General features: G+C 41.6%; 1 protein-coding gene and 1 long non-coding RNA gene across 2 annotated transcripts; one reads left to right on the top strand and one right to left on the bottom strand.

The window, feature by feature from the left end:
• Positions 1-561: 561 nt before the first annotated feature.
• LOC135981300 (uncharacterized) lies at positions 562-10,660 on the bottom strand. The gene is made up of 2 exons (XR_010598262.1): positions 9,957-10,660; positions 562-2,249 (listed from the first exon to the last, which is right to left on the bottom strand). It is a non-coding gene; the product is annotated as an uncharacterized LOC135981300 (long non-coding RNA).
• A 128-nt stretch (positions 10,661-10,788) lies between these two features.
• On the top strand, positions 10,789-16,220 carry NDUFA4 (NDUFA4 mitochondrial complex associated). The gene is made up of 4 exons (XM_005299888.5): positions 10,789-11,123; positions 12,346-12,434; positions 12,786-12,846; positions 15,991-16,220. The coding sequence occupies exons 1-4, from the start codon at positions 11,082-11,084 to the stop codon at positions 16,045-16,047; spliced, it is 249 nt and encodes an 82-aa protein (XP_005299945.1). The 5' UTR covers positions 10,789-11,081; the 3' UTR covers positions 16,048-16,220.
• Positions 16,221-20,628: the final 4,408 nt, after the last annotated feature.

Raw genomic sequence — 20,628 nt, 5'->3', positions numbered from 1 at the left:
CAGCTCTAATTTTGTCTTGATCTTTAGCTACTGGTTCTGGCTCTGTCTTGACCCTTGTCTCACGCATTTGGACTCCAACTTTGATTCTAACCTCTGACCACTAGGCCTGACATCTTGAGCCAGCTGCTCTTCATCCAAGAGCTAACTTCTTGTAGGCATTCTGACATTTTAGTTGTGGTGATAGTTACACGATTATATGCTATTATTTATAGAAGATCCACACCCCCCATCAGTACATAGGATGGACAATGCTAAGTGAGTGAGCAGAGATTTAATATTTTACTTTATCCTCATTATTCATTGTGTTGCGTGCATGTCAGATTTCCTTCAGACATTTCTCTGAATACAGAATTATTAATTTTCTCACAAACTTTTTTATGACACTCATCACTGTGCTATCTGAGTATTTCCCAGAGTTGAATTAATTCTTCACAACAGCCCCATGCAGTGTGGGGCTGGTATTATCCCCATTTTACAGATGAAACTTTGAGGTGCAGAGAGGTTAAAGTCAAAATGTCAAGTAACTCTGGATGACCAATTTAAGATGCCTAAGGCCTGATCTTTCAAAATATTTAATACTTTATACCACTTTATTTGTACAGAGCTCCCATTGACTTCAGTTATAGTTGTGAGTTTTCAGCACTTCTGCAAATCAGGCCTTGGATGTCTCAGTTTGGGCACTCAGAAACTGAGGAACGTGCAACTAATAGAACTTAGCTGCCAAACTCTAAAAAGTCTCTACTGAGCATCTGCAAATTGAGACTTTTAGTTTTTATCACTTGGGCAGATTTTACCAGGGACAGGAAAGGGAAGTCCTGATACTAGGGTTATCCCCTGCCAAATCCCTGCTCCAAAGAATGGGGATGCTAGAACTTCTCAACAAGAGAATTGTAAGAATTTGTTTAACATGGGCTAAATACTATTCTTGGGAATGACTGAACTGTTTTTAATGAAATTTAAAAACCCTGAGGCGGACACCGGTATGAAAAACTTCAGCCTGAAGAGTTAAACTTTGGCAAAGTTATAGGTAGCTGAAAATAGAGTCTTATGATGGAAAGTGCTGGGCAATCTTAACTATAGGCAGCACTCCTAGAACCAACTGGATGTACATAGTCAGGTATTAGATAGCAAAAGCAGCACACAAATAAACGGTCACAGAGCTCTAAGTAACAGCCCTGTTTAAACCTCCTGTGGTCTGCAGTGGTTAAATTGAATCCCTGCTTACGGAAGTGAAATGAAATCAGATAGTGGGCCAGAGTTACTCCTGCAACCATTGGGCCAGCTGCATGAAGGGTGATTTACCCCTGAATGGGATAGTGGCAGAGGCAGTTTAGAGAGATGTTCCAAATCAGCACATCCTTTAGTTGGCCTCCCACCCAAACTAGGCTAGCCCCAAGTAGTTCTGGTACTGCGCTGCACCCTCTGGCAGAGTGGGAGTTGTATAAGATTCATGCCACTGTATCCCAGCTCAAATATGACTATTGAATATTTTTTTACGTAAATAACACCCTCTAGAGACCTATAGACTGGGTTCTATCAGCTTTTGCTGGCAGAACTTAGGGAGTAAATAAAGCCCACAATTTATTGCATAAATGTATCTGCTTCCTGGTTGTACTACTCTTTCCACAACACTCCTCAGTTTCTTCTTTGTGCCTGACAAACAGAGGGTAACATTACTGCCTCTAAAATGGCATTAAGAACATAAGAATGTCCATACTGGATCAGACCAATAGTCCATCTAGCCCAGTATCCTGTCTTCCGACCGTGGCCAATGTCAGGTGCTTCAGAGGATATGAATAGAACAGGCAATCATCAAGTGATCCATCCCCTGTCATGCACTCCCAATTTCTGGCAAACAGAGACTAGGCACACCCAGAGCATGGTGTTGCATCCCTGACCAATGGCCATTGATAGACCCATCCTCCATGAACCTATCCAGTTATTTTTTGAATTCTGCTATAGTTTTGGCATTAACAACATCTCTCCATTCTGAAAACACTGAGCAAAAATTCAACAAAAAACTAATACTTAGGTATGTGCCTAGGATTTTTGTTCTTCTCAGAACTTCATTTGTCACTGTTTCCCATTTCTGTTTTATTTTTCCATCCACAACATTTTCTGTCCGAACAATTATCTCTCAGCAGGATGGGAAAGACCTATTTCAGCTGACTCCTGCTTCAGGTCAGTTGTTCCTATGAAGTGTGTTACCTGAAGCACTTTCAAATGGCTCAGTCCACAGTGCTCCAAACCTATCAGATAAATAAAAAAAGATGTTTAGTCACTTACTGAACTGTACCAGATTTGAACCTGTTAGGCAAGAAGTAAAAAGGGTCCAATATTACATTTTTACGCACATGAGACATCAATCTGGACCCCCTGTGAAATATATATTGTAGTAGATTTATCAGTGTAGGGAATGTTTAGGAACATGTCTTCATAAGATTTAAAACATGCTGCTAACAGAACCCTTGTTACAATGCATTAGGAAAAATCTAGAGATTTCTGGAGCTCTGTTGAAGTTGAGCTGTGCAGCAGTTTACACCAGCTGAGGATCTGACCCTCTAGCAATCAGAAATATTTATTTTAAAGAATACAATTCAACATTTTATTTTTAAAAGCTTGTAACTAGAGGCATATTTGCCAAAAGATAGTTTTGTTCTGTAATCTTCTTTCTTTAAAGGTCTGCAGTGAACCAATTTCGTTTTCCTAGAAATTATTGTACTTTTTGTTAGTTGAAAGTCAGTGTTAGCTGCATAAAATTGTTTTTGGTCTTTAATTTAACATGACTGCAGTTTGTATAGCCCTACAAATTATCATACTAAAAGAAAACTATCACCAAATAATAAAATGATTTAATTAAATTCTACAATTAAAGAGTTATATTCTAAACAATCTTAGTACTATAGCGCAAATATCTCTATATTTAAGTTTACAGGTAACACTATGTTTGATTAACAATCAAAGGTGTAATTTGTATTTGTTTTATTGGAGAAGCAACTCTGGATGTCAGTTTATGTACCAGAAAATATATTATGTAGTAAAAAAATCACTACGTTTGCATTATTATAAATAATTATTCCACTCTAAAATGCTCTTTCTTTCCTGTAGCACATTAACAGTATAATATAATTACTGTCTTCCAACTTCTTCTGGTCTGATGCTCTGAGGGCCCTGTTTTACAGGAATTTCATTTACATGGGTGCTAGCAGCATATGTTGTGAGGGGGCTTGGATAATTTGAAACCAACTGAACTTCAATTTATTTTGTTATAATTTATACAGAGCCAGGACTGTACTAGTGCTTTTCAGGTAAGTACAAAGACAAGGGGCCTTATTTTCCTATTTACAAAGGTATAATGGGATAGAGAATGAGCATAAGGTACTTACTCTGAAGTCTTTACAATCTAAGACCCAATCCTGCAATAAACTGCATGTGGGCAAATCCCTGAGTCCACCCAGAGCCCCATTGCCTTCACTGGGATTCTGCATGGGTGTAGGGGGTCAGCTCAGGATAAAAGCCTAAGGGTCTGACTCTGCAAACACTACCAAGCATAGTGCTCATCACCAAAATTGGTGCCATTAATTTAAAAGATGCCAGTGCTCTTCACAGTATGTCTTTGAGGTTCCAAGCCCGGAGTGGGCTCAACAGTGAGAGTGGAAGAGCTTCTTACCCAACTCCTGCTTGCATGTCTGAAGGCTGTGTGTGGGATGGATCTGTAGAACTAGCTTTTGAGGAAAGAACACTCGAACAAACCATTGGAGTTTTACATGAGAGACCAAATATAGCAAAATATTAGGCAGTCTGAAAACTTAGGGGATGAATATGAGAATTGAAAGGTGGGTAAGGAACTATTTAAAGGCAATGGGTCATACTGAAAGTGAACTGTCAGCCTAGAATAACATGCAAGAAGATCTGGATGACCTTGAAAACTGGAGTAGAAGTGGGACAAAATGTAACAGTACAAAGTCCTGCACTTAGGGAATAACAAGAGTTTTTGCTATAAGCTGGGTACTTATGAGTTGCAAGTAGAAGAGGAGGAGAAAGACCTGGGTGTACTAGCTGATCACAAGATGACTATGAGACACCAATACAATGCAGGTATGAAAAAGGTGAATGCAGTCCTGAGATGCATTAGGCAAAGTATTTCCAGAAGAGATAGAAGGGGCAAAAAAGCTTACTTGTTTAAAGACTAAACTTGATAAGTTTATGGAGGGGAGTAACTCAGCCAGAGGTTATGGGCCTATTATAGGAGTGGATATGGCTTGCAACGTGCAGGAGATCAGACTAGATGATCACGATGGTCCCTTCTGACCTTAAAGTCTATGAGTCTGGGTCTTAGATTAGATAATATGCACTTGTTTACAAGAACTATAGGCATACTGAAATATTTTGAGAATAAATGGTTCTGACAACACTTGGAGCATCTGTTACTGCAATATTATGTTGTTCAGTACTTTTTTTCTTCAATTCCTTTTTACAGTCTTCAAACTCTTGTTTTTTAATAGTATTCCTGTAAGCAGAGTCTGAATGAGGTCCCCCCAACCTCTAGTGATGAGCTGTGGAAGAGGACTTCAGGAGCTGATCTCATTTGCATGGGCACACCCACCCTGCCTAGGTGCTCAACATGACGTACAAATGATCACTTTAGGCTGGTGCTGGATACCCAGTCTCCTTGCTATTGGGGCAGGAGTAAGAAAAGGGTTGTTATCCTTGTTGTGTGAATAAAGGGCAGCAGAACTGTACTTGGCATACCCCCAATTGAGGGACTCATCCTCAACTAAACGACACTCTTAGGCAGGGGACATGGGTTCCAAAACCCAGTGAGTTAAGAAAGGGTGGGTTCTGTTTAAGGGTATTAGAAACTGTTTGACTTGTTCTCTTTCCACTGTGTAATAAAAGAACTAATTTAGACTCAATTGAAAGTCTTGTTACACACTGCAGAACAGAAATCACTGATACCTAGGTCTAAGTGTTAGACCTGCTTTGGGACAGTGTCTCTGATGCAAGAGACTACCCAGTGTACACCAGCAATGAGGCTACCCCACTAACAGCTGAAATCACTGAAACCTGTGTTAAGCGGGGGACCTGAAGATATTCTGGCAGATTTGCGATCGGCTGGCAGGGCGGCTGTCGGAGGGGATGGGAGCTGAGCCCCACAAAGAGGTGTGCTGATCAGCCAGCAGGGCGGCTGGTGAAGAGGAGCGGCAAGCAAATTCCCGGGCAGCAGAGTGAGTAAGGTGCCTTCTTACTCCCTCCTCCACCCCTAGGGTGGGAGGTGAACTCTGCAGATACACCTCTGAACTCTGGGTCTGCACTGACCAAGGACAACAACTGTGAGTCGGTTGCAGAGAAGGGACGGGCACGCTAAAGGGACTTTTGGTTGCTGGACATAAGAACCTGAGGGAAAAGGACACTGCCCAACTTATGTGGGAGTGGGTCTTTTGCTCGTGATTTATGTTTATGAACCCTATTTGCGGTGTTTTCCCAAATCAACGCTGAGTTACTTCCCTCCTTTTATTAAAAGTTTGTTTGTTTTTTACTACACTCAGATTCTGTTTTTGCTAGAGGGGAAGTATTGGCTCTAAGAGGCACTCAGAGGGTAGTGTGTAATTGTCCCAGGTCACGGGGTGAGGGCTCGAGCTGGTTTTGTGTTGTATTGTTGAAAAGGAACCCCTAGATACCGAACCTGTCCCTTGTTGCTGCCAACTCTGACTAGAAGAAGGGTTACATTCCAATTTGTAAACATTTCATCATCCCTCCCCTTTGCACTTATATTTATTGTTTTGCTGAATTTTTTAATATTATATTTTTTCCTATGGTTGTGAATAATGAGAAACTAATGCTGCTAACAAAAAGAAATTTGAAGCCTTTGAGATGTGGTGTTGGTGAAGACTCTTGTGTATCTTCTAGGTGGAAAAGAAGACTAACGCTTGATAGAAGTATTATTGAGGAGAGCAGACCCTGCTGTTGGAAGTCAGTATGTGCATTTATGTACTTTGGTCACATCAGGCATAGAGATAACTTTAGTGGTTATTTCTATCATGGAAGGGATGATGGTGGGTCATCATAGCAGGTGACTACAAGCAAAGAGAGGATAGTGTGTGGCAAATCACTTTGAGATCAGCTGCTGAGTGTTTGAAGCTAGTGATGGGTCAGGAAGGCTCCTGAAAGTTCTGCTATGATGCCACCAATATTCAGTTATCTTTTGAAAGATAAGAAAATTACAGTAGAACCTCAGAGTCATGAACTTTGAAGTTATGACCTGACCAGTCAACCACACACCTCATTTGGAAATGGAAGTATACAATCAGGCAGCAGCAGAGACCAAAAAAAAAGGCAAATACAGTACAGTACTGTGTTAAACGTAAACTACTTAGAAAAAAGGGAAAGAAGCATTTTTCTTCTGCATAATAAAGTTTCAATGTTCAGTTGTAAACTTTTGAAAGAACAACCATGTTTTGTTCAGAGTTATGAACATTTCAGAGTTACAAACATTCCCGAGGTGTTGGTAACTCTGAGGTTCTTCTGTCAGAGCTTAAATTATATTTTTCCAAATATTAGATTTATCTACCTTTTAAATAGTCTTTTGAAGAACTGTCACAATAAATATAATTTGTGTATTTGTAGGCATGACTTTTAGGGTCTGCATCTATGTACTTTTCCAAAGCTTTGAAATGATTTTGGCTTCCATCTAATGTTCTCTAGATTTTCTCACCTAGAAATATTTTCTCAGTTTTTGCCTTTCTACTGTACAGTCCAGTCTGCTGTATCCTACAGAGACTCTCCAGCTTATGAATCAGTCTGATTAACAGAGACATGTTCAAGATTATGTAAGGCCAACACATGATGAAAAAATGCATTTCATTGTTCTAGGAACAACTGGAACTTCTCCGTGACTCACATCTTAATTCCTTTCTGTTAAAGAACATGTTGATTGCCTTAAATCTCTAGCTTTGAAAGTGGTTGGAAATATGTTTTTGTAGGGAAAAATAATTGACTGAACCTAGCAAATGTGTGTGTAGTTTGATTCTTCAAGAAATCAGATAGGTGATTATTTTAGTGGCTGCAATTTCATCTTTTCAATAGAAAATAAAACTTAAAACACATTATGATTGATGTTAAACATGATAGAAACCTGCAGTTATATGATTCATAATAGGGAGGTTTGAGAAAAAGACACTAGCAACAGGAAGGCAAGAGAGGAGAAAAACAATTTCAGGAAATGAGAAACGCAAGTGAAAGATCAAATGGGCCTGGGTGTAAAAGAGAAATGCTACTAATGAAGGGAGAAGAACTGAGAAACAGACAAAAGAAGGCATGGAAGTGTATGTGTACAGGAGAATAGAAGGAGAAAATAAAACTGAGGGTCTGATTTTCAGAAGTGTAGTACACAATGGCAAATCAAGCCCCTAGGTTACTAATGGACTGGTTCATCACAAAACCTTGCCAAAATCATTGTGTAGATTTATGGATTCAGTTATTTCAATGATATCAACCGACACAACACTAACTTTACTCAGAGTAAATGAAGGAACTACCCTAACTAAAGTGTTAAATGAAATTGACAGGCATGACTACAAAGATCCTAACTCTCAAAAGAAAGAAATTCAGATTGAATAGATATTGCTGTACAATTCACTGGATTAATTTAGCATTTACTCGCTATAGTGGTATGGATTTATACTAGACACTTGCATAATAGGAAACTGTGCTTCAAGTAAGATCAGTATCACTACTATAAATAAATACATACACTCTACACATACACTGCATTTAAACTTGTAGTTGTAGCTATCATGGATCCTTGGTCAAGGTATTGCACTCTGTGTGGCTGCTGAAGGACATAAATGAAGTCCTAACATTTCAAGCAACTGAGAAGTCTGCGAGGCTTAACCTGTTTTAAGAAAATATTCACACATAATCTTGCTCCTGCCCTAGAAATAGAATTATTTCTGTCTTCAGCTGGTAGCCTACTGAGTACATGCAACTGATCTTATTTCGTACGTTTACACAGCCATAAAAAACTCATGGCTGGCCCTGGTCAGCTGACTCAGGCTCCAGGCTGAAAAACTGCTGTGAGGACATATGGGCTTGGACTGGAGCCCAAGCTCTGGGACCCTCAAGATGTCTATGCAGCAATTCTTCAGCCCAGAGTCCAAGCACTGGAGCTCAAGTTAGCTGCCTAAGCCAGCCGTGGGTTTTTTATGCATGTGTAGACGTACCCATTCTCTGCCAAACTTTGAGGGAAACAAACTCACATGAAGAGGTCAGGTATAGGAAATTTTAACTTGCTTACAAAAATATTCATAGCTTTCTGATAGAATACAAATCTATGTGATTCTTGACATACTTTATTTAAAAAGCCATCATTTTATACAATAACAGCTTTCACTTGCATGTTGTATACGTATCTATCTCCCAACATTAACTGTGCTGCAAGAAAGATTTTTTGGTTTATTTTTGTGTAAAGCACTCGGATACCAAGGTGACAGGTGACATTGTCACAACCGAGCTATTATGGCTCTATGTATTAAGGCAATAAATATGCCATAGTTGGACCAATCCAGCATAGCACTTAAGCACGTGCTTCACTTTAAGTGCATGATTAGTCTCACTGACCATTAATGGTATGACCCCCATTATGGATTATTTACCTAATGAGATGAGACTAAACCCAATCCTGACCAAACTGCAAGATGCATTTTTTCACTAAAACCTTCCTTGGTAAATATCTTTCTCACAGTTCAGAGAAAAAAAGCAGATCAGTGGCAAAGAGTAGGAGGGAGAGGGAAAAAAAATACAGAAGCATATGAAGGTGGGAAAATAAAGCCCTAAATTGTGTATTAAATAGCTCCATAGATGTGCCCAGTGCTTCACAGAAAAAATAAAGACAGACTTCCTAAAAGGAAATTTACAATCCAAGGTCCCAATCAAGCACATACATGCATGCCTAACTTTATGCATTGACTTTGGTGAGACGACTCGTGTGTAAAGCAGTGTTGTCATCTCTTATGATTGACGTTGTAAGTTGTGATTTTTAAAAAAAAATTTGGTTTAAAAGTTGTGGCCAGTTTGTTAAATTTGCGGTTTCGGGTCAGACATCAACATGTCACTAGGCAGGTGCTCCTCTGGGGGTCTATCTCAGGGTTCCCGTCAACCTGTTTTCTGGTGAGGAATGAAGACCCTCCCTGGGTACTCCTACAAGGAGAATCAGCCCTGCATGTGCACCCACAAATAAGTGTCAGCACTTAGTCCAAGACATGCAGCTTACCTTCCAAAGCAGGACAACAGCACAGAAGGCAAGCATAACAAATGAGTGGCCTGGTCAAATATGAGTGAGTGGTGCTCTGATGTGGTGCATGGGGTCTCAATGCCACTCAAATTTGCAACTACAAAAAACTGCAGTGTGTTAAAAGTTGTGGTTTGCACAACAAACTCACAGCCTGTGATTACCTAACAGCCTCATCATTTTATTTTGTCTGATTTTTAGTTTTTTCTGGAAGATTTGTGCCAGAATCAGGAAAATCTGAGCTTTCATTAACCACCCCCTCAAATTTCTAGTCCTCCTGGTTGCAGAGAACAGCTTTAAAATCACGAAGTAATCATACACCAAAGGCTCAAAACCCAGAAGGCAAATAAAAAAACGTTTATTTCATTAGTAGTAGTGGTATTTCCGCAGCACCCAGGAGCCCGTCATGCACCGCGCCCTGTTGTGCTAGATGGCTGTGCAAACACAGAACTTAGGCCTTGGCTACACTTGCGAGTTACAGCGCAGTAAAGCCTCCCCCAGCGGTGTAACTCACTCCCTGTCCACACTGGCAGGGCACTTACAGTGCTGTATCTCCCTGGGTACACCACTGCAGGTACTCCACCTCCCTGAGAAGCATAAGAGATACAGCGGAGTGGCTACGTCTCACGGGTGTGAGTGTAAACGCTTGCAGTGCTGTACTAATCACCTTGTCAAGTGGCCAATCCTCTCCATTGTTGTGACCGGCTGCAGGAATGCAGAAGTGCAGGTTTCAAAGCTCGTACAACAGAGAAAAAGCAAACATTTTGCTGTTTGCTTTGAGTGAGTGAATGAATGAGGAGGGGTCCGATAGTTCGGAATAGAAATAGAATGCTGACACGCTCCAAAAAGCACTCGCTCTCCCCTCACACTCCCCCCCCCTTCTGAAAAGCACGTTGCAGCCACATGAATGCTGGGATAGCTGCCCATAATGCACCGCTCCCAACACAGCTGCAAATGTTGCAAGTGTGGCCACACAACTGTGCTGGCAGCTGGCAGTGTGGACAGACTGCAACGCTTTTCCCTACTCAGCTGTACGAAGAGAGGTTTATCTCACAGCGCTGTACAGCTGCAAGTGTAGCCAAGGCCCAAGTAAAGCTCTTGGTTTGAAACGCCAACCTCGGATTCTACGGGGGGACGGGGAGGCGGCTTTTTTTACTGGCTGAGACACCATGGCAAAGCGAAATGTGAGCCCGTGCACAAGCATTTGCAGGATTTGGGTCCTTCCATCAGTGGGCTCCAGGAGACACAGTGACAGGACAACACTGGATAGCAGGCGCTGCGGGACTACCTGTTTTCAGAACGTCAGGCCCTGGGGGGTGCGATTTTGATGCCTGTCCAGCCCCGGTGTGGGGCGCAATCGCTGCAGCAGAGGCGAAGCCACTTCCCCACCCACGGCGGTTGCAGTATTCAATTGGCGCATGCGCGAGACTCGCCACCTCCTCTCTCCCCCGCCCCCTTCCACTGTATAGGTGACTAGGAAGTTGCCTGTTTTCTGACTCTGGGCTACAAGTCCTGGGGAGACGGAGCAGTAGGGGGGGCGCATAGATGACTCCATACAAACCTCTCTGTAGGGTCTATTTGTTCGGCGGCTGAGGCAGGGCCGCCTCACTACGGCAAAGTGAACGCAGGCAGCCATGAGGACAGCCCCATCTGGGTGGTTATATCTGGCACCTGCAACGCGGGGTCCTTGAATGACATTGGGCCTTACAGCGGGTTAGAGAGACGACGAGATTTTCCTGAGAGGCCGAGTCCGGGTCTGCCAGAGCGCGAGACCCCCCACCCAACCGTCACCATGTTCCGACTCATGTTCAATCAGGCCAAGAAACATCCGAGCGTGCGTCCCGGAGGGCGGCGGCTCGGCCCGGAGCCGGGCGGTTTGTGGGGAGGGGGAGGCAGCCGGAGCCGGGCGGGTTGTGGGGGAGGCAGAGGCATCTGGAGCCCGGAGCCGGGCGGGTTGGGGGGAGGCATCTGGAGCCCGGAGCCGGGCGGGTTGGCGTGGAGGGAGGAGGCAGCCGGAGCCGGGCGGGGGGGGGAGGCGGCTTCAGCGCTATAGGGATCGGTTAACGGCGGGACTCTCCTGGCAGGGGACTGCGTGGGCAAGAATCCCACCATCTGCCGCCCTCATGGGCTTAATCCCTCCGCCAGGGCTCCCCGGGGAGAGCTCGGTCACCGATGAGCTTGACGGCCGCTCGAGCCTCATGCAGTCTCCTGCCCTTCCCCGCCCCTCCCCGCCGGTTCTAGCTCCTCCCCTGGCTCCGTGGGACCCCTCGAACCCGGACTAGCACCGCCTTGTTGTGACAGCCCCTTCCTGGCGGGGCGGAGCTGCCGTCGACCCCGTTCCTCAAGAGGAAGCTGGGCATGTACCCAGGGCCCTAGAGTGAGATTAGTTTAGAGGACCAGGTCCCCGTCCCCCTTCTAGAGCGCGGGGCCTTTCCAAGCCCAGTCATGGTAACCACGTGATTTTTTTCAACCCGTTTTCTTGACTTTTGTGAACTAGCGTGGGTATCGCAGGTGCAGGCAGTGTTGCCCTCGAGTCAGAGGGTTAACTTCTGCCTTCTTCTTGGCATTGTGGGGCACTTGGTAGTGGCATGTACCTATTCTTCCAGAGAAGCAGGATCTTCTAGCACAGTGGTTCTCAAACTTTTGTACTGGGGAACCTTTTCACATAGCATGCCTCTGAGTGCGACCCCCCCCCCCTTATAAATTAAATACTTTTTAATATATTTAACACCATTATAAATGCTGGAGGCAAAGCGGGGTTTTGGGTGGAAACTGACAGCTCGTGACCCCCCATGTAATAACCTTGTGACCGTCTGAGGGATCCTGACCCCCAGTTTGAGAACCCCTGTTCTAGCATTAGGACACCCTACAGGCATGCTGGGTCCTTCATCACTAGGCACTTAAACTACTTAGAGTAAGGTCCTTCGGTGGGGTGCCTCAAAACTGATGAGCCAAATGTGTGATCACTGGGCAAGATTTCATTTCCAACCTTGTTTTGTAAGTGGCATTATGTTTATGTTCTAATATCGCATTCATTTCCAAATCTTTTGTTCTAGTTGATCCCCCTCTTCATCTTTATTGGAATTGGAGGTTCTGGTGCAGCCCTGTACATTATGCGCCTGGCAATGTTCAACCCTGATGTCTGGTAGGCAGTAAACTTCTGTGTGTGTGTATACACACAAAAATATATAATTTTCAAGCGAACTTTGGTGTTTATGAAAAGTTTGGCACTCCTGAAGGCCCATGTTTCTAGGTGAGCTTCAGTGTGCTTCAGAGTTGAGTTTGAAGGACTGCATTTCCGATTGAGGAAATTCTGATTCCATGCTTATGAAGTATATTTTGGAGACTACTTATAGTAGTTATGTGGAAACTTGTCAGGACAGACAAGCATTAATGTTCTTTAAGTAATTAAACATTAGTTCTATAATATATAATGCATGTTAAAAGCAGTGTGATTGATTTATACCTTCTGCTGTTACTGTATTTCTCTTTGTAGTTGGGACAAAAAGAATAACCCTGAACCTTGGAATAAGCTGGCTCCCACTGATCAGTACAAGGTAAGAGGCAGAAAGGCTTTTAGCCATTACGGCATCAGCTAATCTACAGATGTATGTTATCTGTGGCCTGGCTACTTTTGGAGGGTCAGCTCCGTGTGAGGTACGAGTGAGAGGTGGTGCAGGGAGGACTGAATATGCTGTCAGTTTTCCGCCCAGGTTTGGATTGGGAATCAGCAGTGAAGTGATGACTTGATTTGGGAGGCAAAGTTAGATTTGAATATTAAAATGAGACCGCCTGTGTAGATATTACATTTGCTTGGAGGCAGTGTCTAATGAGGTAGGAGAAGTCTCATTACCTAGGGCAAAGTGTTGAATGAAGAAAGTAGTGCTGAAAAGAAATATTTATTTTCAATTCCTTGATACAGAACAACAAGGACGAATATGCTACTCAGTAGTCAGTGTTAAATTGATATTGGAGGGAGGAGGGCAAGAGCTTTGGGCTGTAAGCTAGACAGAATAGATGTCATGCTAAAATCAGTTTTGGAATCCAATTATTTTGATTTCATTACTACTGAAAGTTTTTTAAATAATTGTTTATGCTTCTATTAGGATGATCAAATAAGTACAGTGGAACCCTGCTAACTTGCAGAGAGCAGGGTATTTACAGCACACACAGTTTGTGAATAAACAAAAAAAAAATCAGTGTACTTCACTAGAACAACTATGCTCCTTTTTTATGACTTAGTAATGTACTGTAGGTTCCGTCATTTGATAGGAAATCCTACATTTGCATATTCTTTATCAGTTATGTTAATGGGAAACTGTCCTAGGTAAACGCTTTTATTTGATGCTAAAAATGTGCTATAGGTTGGTCCTCTACAGAAATTATACTGTTATTCAGAAGTGTTCCCAGCCTGTACTGGCACAAGAAGCAGAAATCTCAAGATTTACCATATTTGGTCCTGTGTACTGTTAGCATTTTTTCCTGGCAGTGTCACTAAAACAACTCCTCATGTGTTGTGGAAACTAAAGTAGTTGGAAGTATTGGAAATTAAAGATACAGTGGCTGATGGCATATAATTCTGATAAATACAATAAAATTTCTTTTTAAAGCAGATCTCTAGGGAGATTTGTCAAGGAAAGCAACTCTTTTCCAAACTAGATATGCAGAATCTCAGGATTATAGTGAGTAAGAGGGAAGCATGTAGTGAGAATGAATATGTTTATGCAATCTTAACCCCTTCGTTCTAGTTGCTCAGAACTTGCTAAAACTTCCTGGGTTTGGTCTCTGACCAAAGGTGACTTATTTTAAAGTATGGGTTTAAAAAATGGCTCCAGTGCTTTAAGTTCAAGTTGCAGGGTTCAAGCTAAGATCTATATGCAGTACACTTTTCACTGCACAGCTCAAGTGAGCTTGTATATTTTAGCTGTACAACTGTACAAGCTGAAGTCCTGATCCTCCAAACTGATCTGTATGGGTATATCCCTGAACCCATACAAATGAAGTCAGTTGGTTCTGCACAGGCTTCTATGCACAGATCAGCTTGGTGGGTCAGGACTCTTATGAGAAATCCAGAGCATAATATGGTACTCATAGTAATTTTTTGTCAAAGGATTGTAAATATTCAAATCTCTTCCCTGGAATGCTCAAAGCCCTCACTAAAGAAAGTGCCCATTTCCCTGTTAAATTTAAACTTTTTTATATTTCCAGGTATTCTGGCTGGAGGGCTGCTAAGTCTTGTGGTTTATTTTTTTTGTACCCAAGAGCTGAATCACTCAAATGTCTCCAAAAGCTTGCTTTTCGATAAAGATCAGGCCTGTAAAATTTCACTTTGAGTTTAAAAGTTATGACTGATAGTGTTAGAACGGATATGCTTTTATATACCTTAGCTGTAATGGTTACTGCTACTCCTGCTGTCCTGAAGTCACTGCTTGCTTATTTAGTCAAAACATCATATGTTTAACAATGTCTTATTCAGCCTTGGATGTTAAAATATGCCTTACTAAGAGTCACTATTTGACCAATACTTCAGTATTTAACTTATTTCATTGTCACACGTTCTCTAAGCTCTTAATACAAGATGAAAGCGAGAATAGATCTTCTACCTATGTTGTACCTTCCTGTCTGTCCTGCACTGCAGTGGCATTTATTTTAGGACTAGTCCAGATTGTGATCTGAGCTACAATCTTTGAACCCAGAAAACCACTTGGTACCATGCAGCTTTTACTAATACTGTTCTAAAATGTTCTCTTGCCCACTTTATGAATGTTCTCTCATGTTCTTTTCTGTTTGTATTGCTGTACTTAGTGCTTCACAATTCTCCCTGTTAGCAACATCTGGTGTATGAATAAGGCTGCTGCACATAAAGCTGGTCAATCTTACCTTTGATTCTTCCCCGCCCCCCCCGCCCCCCCCATCTTGGTCCTCGCAAGATAGTATGAGGGATTATTTCTCTTCTATCTGTGAGGGCCTCAGTGATCATTAGAGATTGTCAGCTGCTCTAAATGTATTAATAGGATTAGGAATCTAAATTTGATGGCACTGAGAATAACTGGTGTTGGTGTGAATGGAGGCTTCTAATCAGTCCTCCATGGCTAATCTTGGTTTAAACCATCACTTTTTACCTGGTATTGAAGCAGCCCTCTGTGCCACTTTTATGCTAAAATGGGGGACCAGTATGGCAGTAGCATAGTAACTTAGTCAAAGATGACTGGAGAAGAAAGGACACTAACAGCTCCCCTGTTTTTCAAAGTGAACCTGTCCAAACAATTAGTTCCCTATAATGTGATATGTTAAAATTGAGGTACAACAGCCCATGGACTATCTCTTCCAAATTCTGTATATTAATGTTCAAATATTTAATCCTGGGGAGGGTGAGGAAGTTCTATGGGTTCTTGATGGGCAACAGTTAGAAAATGACTGGTTTAAATCTTGCAGTGAAGCTGTCTTTCAGACTCACTTTAACTAGAAAGCATGTACCATCAGAACTTAAACTAGAAATGTATTTAAAAACATGCAGCTCTAGTGCTAAAATCCATCTGTGCACTTGACTATAATATCTTGAAGAAAACCAAGTAGTGTATATAGCAATAACTGTGTTTTCAGTTAAATTGAAAGTAGTCTTCTCCCCAGTACAGACTTGGATCTTGTCCTGATCAAAACCCTCTTTTTTTTTTTTTTTTTTTCCTCCCACCCCCTCTTAGTTCTACTCGGTCAATGTGGACTACAGCAAACTGAAGAAGGATCGTCCTGACTTCTAAAGAACAAATTCTTCTCCCTTTACAAGCTGCACAGAATGAAGGTCTTCCAAAGCTGTCCGCACAACTAATACACTTAATCATCCAGGAAATGTTAATTAAGCTTGCCTCACATTGCACTTTTAATCATGTCCTGGAAAATAGCTTGTTGGGGCTTAATAAACATCTGAAACTTGTGGGGTGTCTAATGTTTTAGTTCATGAAATAGATTCATGCTGACTGACACTGGCAATTGCATAGTCCAGATGTCTGGCCTGTCAAATGTTCAGGAAAAATAGAACTGGCATTTCTGCTCATAAAACAACCTCTGAAATAAAGCAGTTGGCTTTACTTTTCAAGAAAATACCCCCCCTTGAGAACAGTGATTAAAAACAATATCCTCTGTCACTGGTATTCTCAGAAGTTCATTGGCTCTGAGTAATAGTATTCTGCAGGGTTCTGTAGAAATACAGTACCAGCAACAAACTGTTTCAAGTGCAGATACCTCTTCAATATGAAATGAGAGGGTAACTTAAGATTTAGACAGTTGCCAGACAAACTTGACTGACCAACAAGAAAATACAAGTATTGCAACTCTTTATAGGTGAGAGGCTCTTTTGTATGGCCTTTCCTCAAACACAAGTTTTAACTAATTTGTTAGTGCTGGAAGTTATCAGAGGTACAGCTAGCTCTGATCCCTCAAGCCTCAGTGTACCTCCAACAGCTATTGGCATTTTTGCATTTGGTTTCACTCTAGGGTATGTCTACACTACAAATAAAATCCCGTGGCTGGACTGCGTGCTGGCTTGGGCTGTGGAGCTGTTTCCTTGCAGTGTAGCTCAAACCCGAGTTAGCTGGCACAAGCCAGCCACAGGTCTTTTAACTGCAGTGTAAACATATCCTTAAACAGCATCCTGGCCTCTAGTACTCCTTGGGTCAACTGTGCTTCCCCCAGCAGCCCTTGCTGGGTTTGGCACCTACCATTCTCCTTGGGAGTTTGTGATCAGTGGTAAACAATGCTTGGACAGCTTTCTCGAGCCAAAGGATTGCTTAACAAGATTTAACAAATTGGCCTTTAGTGGGACAATACTGAGTAGGACAATCACAGCTCAAGGCGGGGGGTCCTTTGCACACCAAACAGAGAGGACTTTGGTTTTATCCCACTGGCTAGCCAGAAGTCATACGAGCAATTCCTTCAGACACTCCAGTTTCCCAGTATCACTGCCACTCCTTATGGGGATGAATAGTTATGAAAACCAATATCACACTAAAAGAAAAAGGTTCTCCTGATCCCAAGGGACCCAGACCCAGCTCAATATACAAGTCAGATCTTACCCACAAATCATGCTGTTGCCAGTCCTTTAGAATGTAAAGTCTAAAGCTTTATTCATAAAAAGAAATAAAGATGAGAGCTAAAATTGGTTAAATGGAATCACTTAGATACACTAATGACAAAGTTCTTGGTTCAGACATGTAGCGGTGATGGAATAAACTGCAGGTTCAAATCAAGTCTCTGGAGTACAGCCACAGCTTGGATGGGTCCTTCAGTCCTTTGTTCCATGCTTCAGTTTGTAGCAAAGTTCTTCCAGAGGTAAGCAGGATTGAAGACAAAATGGATGGGTTTCCACGGCCTTTTATATCCTCTGCCAGGACACCTCTTTGTTCTTACTGTGGAAAATCACAGCAGCAAGAGGGAATCACATGGGCAAGTCACATGTCCCTGCATGACTTAGTTCTTTACAGGTAGAGCAGCCATTGCTCGCATGCTACCTTGAATGTTCCCAGGAAAGCTTCTCCTAGTGGATTGGAGTCTCCCAAGGTCCATTGTCAGTGTTTCTTGATTGGGCACTTAATCTGAAGAGGTCCTTCTTAATAAGCTGGCCAAATGCTTCACTGGTGCTACTTAGAATTAAACACTTTGAGATACAAGTACATAGCCAATATTCATAACTTCAAATACAAAAATGATACACACATACAGCATAATCATAACCAGCAAATTACAACCTTTTCATAAACACCTTACTTGACCTCCTTTGTACTAGATTTGGTGCCACTATCGGACCTTGGTTGCAACAATGATCTATACGATCACAGTTCATGTCAATGACGTGTCAGAAGGAAGCGCAGTAGAGGTTATAAAAACAATCTATATTCTTACCTAAATTACCTGGAGGCTTGCAATCTCTTGGCAGAGACCCTGTCTCCCAAGCAACTACCTCCTCCCGAGAAAGCCACTTCTGTCCAGCCCAAAGTCCTGTGTCTGTTTCCTGGGCCTTTGGGCTCTCCTTCCTGAAACTAGTCTGGTGACCTCAGCCGGTTCTTGCAGGGTGGAACTTCAAAGAAAATGACTCTTTTGTTGTCCTTTAAATAGTGGCAGATGGATGGCAATCTGAAGCCATTGTACTTCCTGCCTACAACAGTCACCCTCTTTCTAAATCCCATGTTTTCTTTCAATAAACACCTTTATAACATTCAGACATATAGTATTAAATTATTACAGAGACACCTCATGTGCTTCACGGTAGTTGTGACCAACACTTCCCTCTTGGAAGAATGTTTCCATAAATTCATGTTATCTCTTTTTCCACACTCTAGTGTGGGGTACATCTGAGGGAGCAGCATCAGAGAGAATTTAGCAAAGGAAACTGAGGTAGATAGTCTTTCATCTTCAGTCTCAGGTTGAGGCATGCTGTTCAGTGACTGCCTGCAGAATTTAAGTAAAGATCAGTTTGAATGGTAGGGCCCTGTTGGGCAAAGCACTTGAATATGTGCTTATCTTCAAGCATGTGGGCAGTCTTACTAAAATCAAAGGGAGTACTCAGAGGCTTAAAGTTAAGCATATGCTTTGCTATATTGGGCCATAAGTAAACTTCACTTGTTTAGACTGGATAACTGTCCCAGGATGCTGAAAAGTAGGGTACTTAATCCCTCTGAATTACCTTAATTCTATAGCCATTGAATTTGAAAAATCTTTCTGATTTTTAGATCTTCATACTCTTATTAGCCATTGACGGTTGTTAGCAATAGTTCTTGAAGTACCACTGTACAAGAAACAAAGTGTACCACATATCCTCTAAAAAGAGTATTGGGTTTTTGTTATATATATTTTTATATGGTTCCTTTTTTTATTTGTGGTTTAAAACCAACTTGTTCTCAAGCTTTACAATTTTAATTTTGAGTTCTTACTAGCGTGCAAGTTACCAACCTTAAAATAAGTGTTTCCAAAGTAGCTTGATACAAAGAGGAAAAAACTAATTGTGGGGGAATTGAAATGCTTTTTTGCCACACTATAGCCAGATAATGTGAAATACCACCTCTTGCTATTTGTTTAAATGCACCAAACTATGTATTCTTCATATGCTCCCAAAAGGTATACTGTGGCCATGCTAAGTCTAATGGAATTCTTGTACACTGATATGAACATATAAAACTACTTATGAAGTTTACTACTGGGAAGTGTTACAGTTTGAGCATACCATAATTATGGATTTGTCTTACAAAGAAAGGTCTAGATTCAAAGTTAATCAGATGGGTTAGTTATTTTAATGTAGCTTTTGTATATGCTGTATACACAAAACTATTGTTAAGGTTCTTAAATTATAATGGAAAATTGCACAACAGTATTAATGGGGAACCACACTTAGATGTGTTGGAGAAATGAAATTTAAAGATCTATTATGATGGCTGATTGAGGTGTACAGTAGGATAAGGGAGTGGGGGATGGACAGTGAAGCAAGCTTTTTGTAGCAGCTTTGTAAACTGGAAGGTAGTTATTTTGGTGGACAGAAATGGGTTGCGTCCACCTTATCGTAAAGTTCTTCATTGGCAGATTCACCCACTACTTGTGGGGGGATGACCATCTGAGAAGGGACTTATTTTTGACATCCTAGTTGACAATTTCAAGTGAAATAATGCAATACTATTGTGCTTGAAGATAAACTTTGTATATTTTTTCTAGCCACTTAGAAACTATCAGCAAATTGCCACATTAGTACCAAAACTAAAGTGTTAGCAGGTATAAAAATGAACTCGTCCCTTGTTTGAGACATTACACAGTATCATAGTCAAGTTAATCTAAAGGGGAAGGTATTATATCAAACTTCCTTCTTATACACCATATGGCCTGATTTTGGTGATTTTATTGAATTGGAAAACAATTGTCTTTACTCATTAAAGAGCAGAAAATTTATTATAGTTATTAATATTTGTTTAAAAAGTCAAATGTGTTGTATGGTGTTTTATTTTCAGGGAAGTGCATACACCTCTACCCTATATAACGCGACCTGATATAGCACGAATTCGGATATAACGCAGTAAAGCAGTGCTCCAGGGGGGCGGGGCTGCGCACTCCGGCGGCTCAAAGCAAGTTCGATATAATGCGGTTTCACCTAATCTTGCCGGACGGTAAGATTTTTTGGCTCCCGAGGACAGCATTATATCGGGGTAGAGGTGTACTTTTATTTTCAGAATAAGAAGTATGTCTTTTATATGAAAGCTAGTTTCATGTAGATCAACTTCTCCAAGAATCTTGAATATGTCTTTTAACTTGTTATACACTAATAGTCAAATCTTCAATACATGTTCTTTCAAGCTGCTTTATAT

This window comes from Chrysemys picta, chromosome 2, assembly GCF_011386835.1.
Source record: "Chrysemys picta bellii isolate R12L10 chromosome 2, ASM1138683v2, whole genome shotgun sequence".
Lineage (NCBI taxonomy): Eukaryota > Metazoa > Chordata > Testudines > Emydidae > Chrysemys > Chrysemys picta.
The sequence above is the reverse complement of the archived record's forward strand: the minus strand, read 5'-3'. Positions and strand labels throughout refer to the sequence as shown.